The 5,006-nt window shown below is 42.8% G+C and overlaps 1 protein-coding gene across 1 annotated transcript in view; it reads right to left on the bottom strand.

Moving 5' to 3' along the window:
- The window catches only part of THUMPD2 (THUMP domain containing 2), a 65,752-nt gene extending 62,268 nt beyond the window's left edge, over positions 1 to 3,484 (bottom strand). The window contains exon 1 of the mRNA XM_007945043.1: positions 3,338 to 3,484. Within this exon, the coding sequence (XP_007943234.1) occupies positions 3,338 to 3,484 (147 nt within the window). The remainder of the gene's footprint in view (positions 1 to 3,337) is intronic.
- Positions 3,485 to 5,006: the final 1,522 nt, after the last annotated feature.

The raw sequence follows: 5,006 nt of genomic DNA, 5'->3' as shown, positions 1-5,006 counted from the left end.
GATCTTTTCAGAAGCAGATCACCAGGGCTTTCTTCTGAGGTACCTCTGGATAGATACCAACTTTTGTTAGTAGCTGAATGCATAATTGTTTCCACACCCAGAACTCTTAACCTACTTCATGTATGCCATCAAGTCCATTCTGACTCAACGTGACTCTATAGCAGAACAGAATTTTCCCATAGGGTTTCCTGAGCTGCAATCCTCAGAGGAGAAAATAGATGGGTCTATAGAGCTGCTGGTGTGTTTGAACTGCTGACCGTGTGGTTAGCAGCAAAGCACTTAGAATTTTGAAAATTAAGCAAATGAATACAGGGTAAGGTATAAGGACACGTGTGTGCTGCATATTAAAGCTTAATATGCAACCAGCCATTCAAGGCACAACTGGTCTCTCTAGTCACCTGGAGCAATACAAGAAGAATCAGGAATAGGAAGAGAATATGGAATGTGTAGATAACTGCTTTCATGAACAACTAACTGCCCTGCAATGAGACCAGAAGAACTATGGTGCCCAGGAACCATTACTGAAAAATTTGATCAAAGATTCCACAGAAGAATCCTGATCAAAAGGGGGAAAATGCAGAATAGCATTTCAAATTCTCATTGACTGCAGACTTTCTAGAGCCACGGAGAGTGGATGAATCCATGAAACTATTGCCCTGAGATCTTTAAACTTTAAACCAAAAATATCCCCTCAAGTCATCCTGAAAGTGAACAGTTTAGCTTAAACGGTCAAAAAGGTCTGCCTTGAGCTTTGTGCTCTTTTATGAACTATCTATATGGGATCAAACTGACAACAGCAGCTAGAAAAGACTAGATAGGAACCTTAGGGGGCAGTGATTTTATGTCAATGGAGCAGGAACGACTTAGAAGAGGAGGATGAGAATCAACTTGAATAATGTAATCCATGTCACTAAATTGTACATATAAAAACTTAAAAAAAAAATCAGCTCACACTTAAAAATTACAAAATGTAGAAGGAAGGCAATGTGAACATTGAGCAAGCAGAAACAACAGATACCAGAATCAAATTGATGAAGACTGCAGATAGTGGAATTATCAGACACAATATAAATGACGTACAGGTATGTGTCATTTAATGTCCATTTATGTTCTGTGAAATAGGATGTTATGTGATTTGAGCATTGTGTGAATACTGTATTACATACTGGCAGTCCCCATAAAATCCATAGTTAAATCCCCATAAAGCCTATTACATTAAAACCTTATGGAAGCCTGCTGGACAAATCCTGAGAGCTGTATACACAGGATGTAAAAGGCTGGCCTTGCCACGTCTGCAGCTGGGCTGGCAGCTGGATTAAGACTTTGGGCATATCAGGGCCGAGGGTGAAGGGAGAATGGAAGAGGGAAGCATGTGTGTGTCCAGGTGCATGCATATGTGCATGTGCATGTGTGAGTTTGTGTGTGTGTGTGTGGAGAGTGGTCGTAGGGACCAGGTGTGTGTGTGTGTGTGTGTGGAGAGGTGGTTGTAGGGACCAGGTGTGTGGGTGCCATGAGCTGAGCTGGCAGTGGTGGCCATGGCTACCACTGTCCTGTAGGTATGGCCCCTTCCTGAAGCCAGGAGCCTGTGTGTACCTGGGGCCATCCAGCACCCCCAGTACCTATGGTAGGAGCAGAGAAGCTGCATACTCTGAGTAAAAGGCTGCCTAGCTCCTGGGCTTAAAGGGTGAATGAAGCCAGAAGGAGGGGGGAGGAGGCGGTGGGGGGATTGCAATGTGCCCTGTAATCCTGCTGCTTGTTGACATCAGGGGGTTTGAGGTCTTTAAAACCATTACAGGGAAATAATAAAAGAAGAGCTGCTTTCCCTTAAAACAAACAAACAAAAAACATCTTAAGGGATCACAGACATACATGTGGTCAAAAGGACGTTAAGCTGCACATACCTGATTTCTAGTATGTTTAAAGAATTAAAACCAGTAAAATATGATTAAAAGAATTAGACTAAAAATAACCAAGTGTATTTAAAGAAGAAGAAAAAGTTCTAGAAATGAAAAATTATAGGTTCAACAATTAGACACAAGGGATGAGAGAATTAATAACCTATGGGAACATTTGGAAAAAAACAAAATATCCTTTATGCAGCACAGAGACACAAAGAAAGAGAAAATATGAAAGAAGTTAAGAGATCTGGAAGACAGAGTGGAAACAATTTAATATGCCAATGCTGGTGTTTCAGAGGAGAGAAGAAAAAGAAAGATACAGTGACGATATTTGAACAGATAACGGTTGGGAATTTTCCAGTACTGGTGAAACACACTCACCTATACATTTAGAAAGCTCAGTGAATATTAATAAGACAAATAAAGAGAAATCCACAGTTACACACATCACAATTACTGCAGAACACCAAGAAGGAGAAGGAAAAAAAGCTTAATAAATGTTAGCAGTTATTATATATTATTGCTTTTTTACTACAGCTACATTCAACACTATTAAATTCTGTGACCAAAACTATATAGCAAGCTGTCTAATATGATTGATGTTATTCTTTTAGCAACTCCTCCCGCCACACAACTCAACCTCACCGACAGCAACAACTCCTTTTGGGTAGTCTTCCAAACAAGGAGCTACCGCTGTGGTCAATTTCATTTATAAGTTTTTCGGTTGCAATTACATTATGATTTACACTGCCATATATATCCCATCGTGATACTGGAGTCTATCACATTTTTCTTTACTTCGAAGAAACCAACTCAGTGCATTCTAAAACATACTGTTTAAAATCTTGTTCATTTCACTGAAATTAACAACAGATAAATACAACCAGCAACTGTTAAGGTCTCCCGGAACTTGGACAAATGTATGCATTATTATTCTGGCTACTATTTACCGAGTGGGCAAAAAGTACTTTACGTACACTGTATTGCATACATTATTATCTTCACAACATTCTGTGAGGGAAATACATTCATTGACAGGAAACTGAAAAGCAAGAGTCAAGTAACTTAACCTTAAGATTGTATCAGAGGGCGGTGAAGGACAACAAAGCAGATCTAATACTAATTATAAACACTATCATATAATTCTGTCTAAAAAGTCTAGGAAGTAAATTGCCTCAATCTCGCTCTTGAAAACTTTGGCTGTGACAGATCTGTGATAATTAGATTTGACAAGCAGAGACAGAAAGCGCTGGAGGTTTCTCCGCAGTTAAGAAATGACCTGTCGGTAAACTCGAGGGCAGAGCCCGTCGCCTTGGCCACTTTAGAGGGTACGAGCGGATCCACGTCGCTTCCCCAGGGCTAAAAAGGAACCTAGCCGCGCGCGGAGAGGAGGTGGAAGGGCTACACACCTTCCCGCACGCACGACAAGACTGACTCACCTGCGTGGCCGCCAGCCGTTCCCGCACCTCTCGCATCAAGAACGGCTCTAGGCCGCGGCCCGCGGTGCAGAAGAACCTGGTGCCTTCCGCCAGTGGCGACTCCGGCCCAGACCCATAAGGCCCAGCCTCTCCAGGCGCCCCAGACATGGCGGCTCTGGTGCGGCTAGCGGCACCGGGTCACGTGACCTTCCGCACACGCGGCGCACTCCCGCGCTCACAGCGGCGGCGCGCGGGAGCCAGAGATGCGGGAGGTGCTAAAGGTGAGGGAGGAGGAAGGGTAGTGCACCGGAGGATCAAGTCCTGGCAGAGTGCCCTGGAGGAGGAGCCCTCAGAGGGTTTCCTTGGTTAATTACCTAGAACTTTCCTTGATTAGGAATCTGTAATCATTTATCATCACAAGTAAACCAAAAACCAAACCCACTGCCAGGGAGTCAATTTGGACTCATAGCGACCCCCATTGGGTTTCCAAGGTGGTAAATCTTTACAGAAGTAGATTGCCTCATGGGCCTTCAGCAGAGCTGTTGGTAGGTTTGAACCTCCAGCTTTCTGGTTAGCAGTTAAATGCCTTAGGCATGGCACCACCAGAGGTAGAAGGGATAATACAATAGATCAATTAATCCATCTGCTTCATTTTCAGATTGAGAAAACTGACACCCAGAGAGGTCAAAGGACAGCATCTTTAGAAAATACACTGGTTTGCATATGAAAATTCTCAGCCAAAGTCTGCTGAATCGGATGGAATGTGGCTAAGTAAGTGTAAGGTCCCAACAATCTAAGTCCCTGTCAGCTAGGCGGGATTGCTGCAACCACTGTGCCAGTGGGACCCTTTATGAGACCAGGGTAGGGGAGTGAGGGCCAATGGAGGGCACTAATGGGATAGGTTGTTGTTAGATGCCATGCAGTCAGTCTATTCTGACTCAGCAACCCTATGTGACAGTAGAACTGCCCCATAGGGTTTTCTCACCTATAATCTTTATGTAAACAGATTGCCAGGTCTTTCTTCCCAGGAGCCGTGGGTGGGTTCAAACCACAAACCTTTCAGTTAGCAGCAGAATGCTTAATGGTTTCATTTGGGCCAGGAGGGCTCCTAAGGGAGTAGGAGTAAACTTCAAAAGTAAACTTCACAGCTTTGTCTGCTACCTTCCTCTTGCTCATCATCCCCTTTCTCTTCCCCATGTACCTTATGAATAATTTTTCTTAATCTAGAATATTTGTCAGAATCACCTGGGAGTCTTGCCAGTTCCCTCTACTCCTGTATACTCTAGTTGGAAGGCAGCCTGGAAATGGTTTCTTTAGTACGTTCGTTAAATGAACAAATGACTCAATCTGCAATTTTCTTCAATTTACTTGAACGAGCTGTATTGCCTAAACAAATTCATTGTGCCACACAATGTTCTTTTTAACAATCGAGTGGGGTTGGTGGTAGGCCTTAGCCTGTTCTGCCAAGGAAATTAAAGGCCAAATAACTCAATTGCCAACTTCTCCAAAATGTCAGTATGTTTATGCTGTTCTCTGCTTGGGATATTCTTCTTTTCCATGTTTTTTCTTTAAGACTCAGCTAGAATGTCACATCTTTCATGCTACTCTCTTCTGCCTTTCTTTCTTTTTTAATGCATTTTATTGAAATATAATTTATGTACAGTGAAATACACAAACCTAAAGTGACATA

The sequence above is a fragment of the Orycteropus afer genome, unplaced genomic scaffold, assembly GCF_000298275.1.
Source record: "Orycteropus afer afer isolate SDZICR_OR568_19922 unplaced genomic scaffold, OryAfe1.0 scaffold00131, whole genome shotgun sequence".
Taxonomy (NCBI): Eukaryota; Metazoa; Chordata; class Mammalia; order Tubulidentata; family Orycteropodidae; genus Orycteropus; species Orycteropus afer.
The sequence above is the reverse complement of the archived record's forward strand: the minus strand, read 5'-3'. Positions and strand labels throughout refer to the sequence as shown.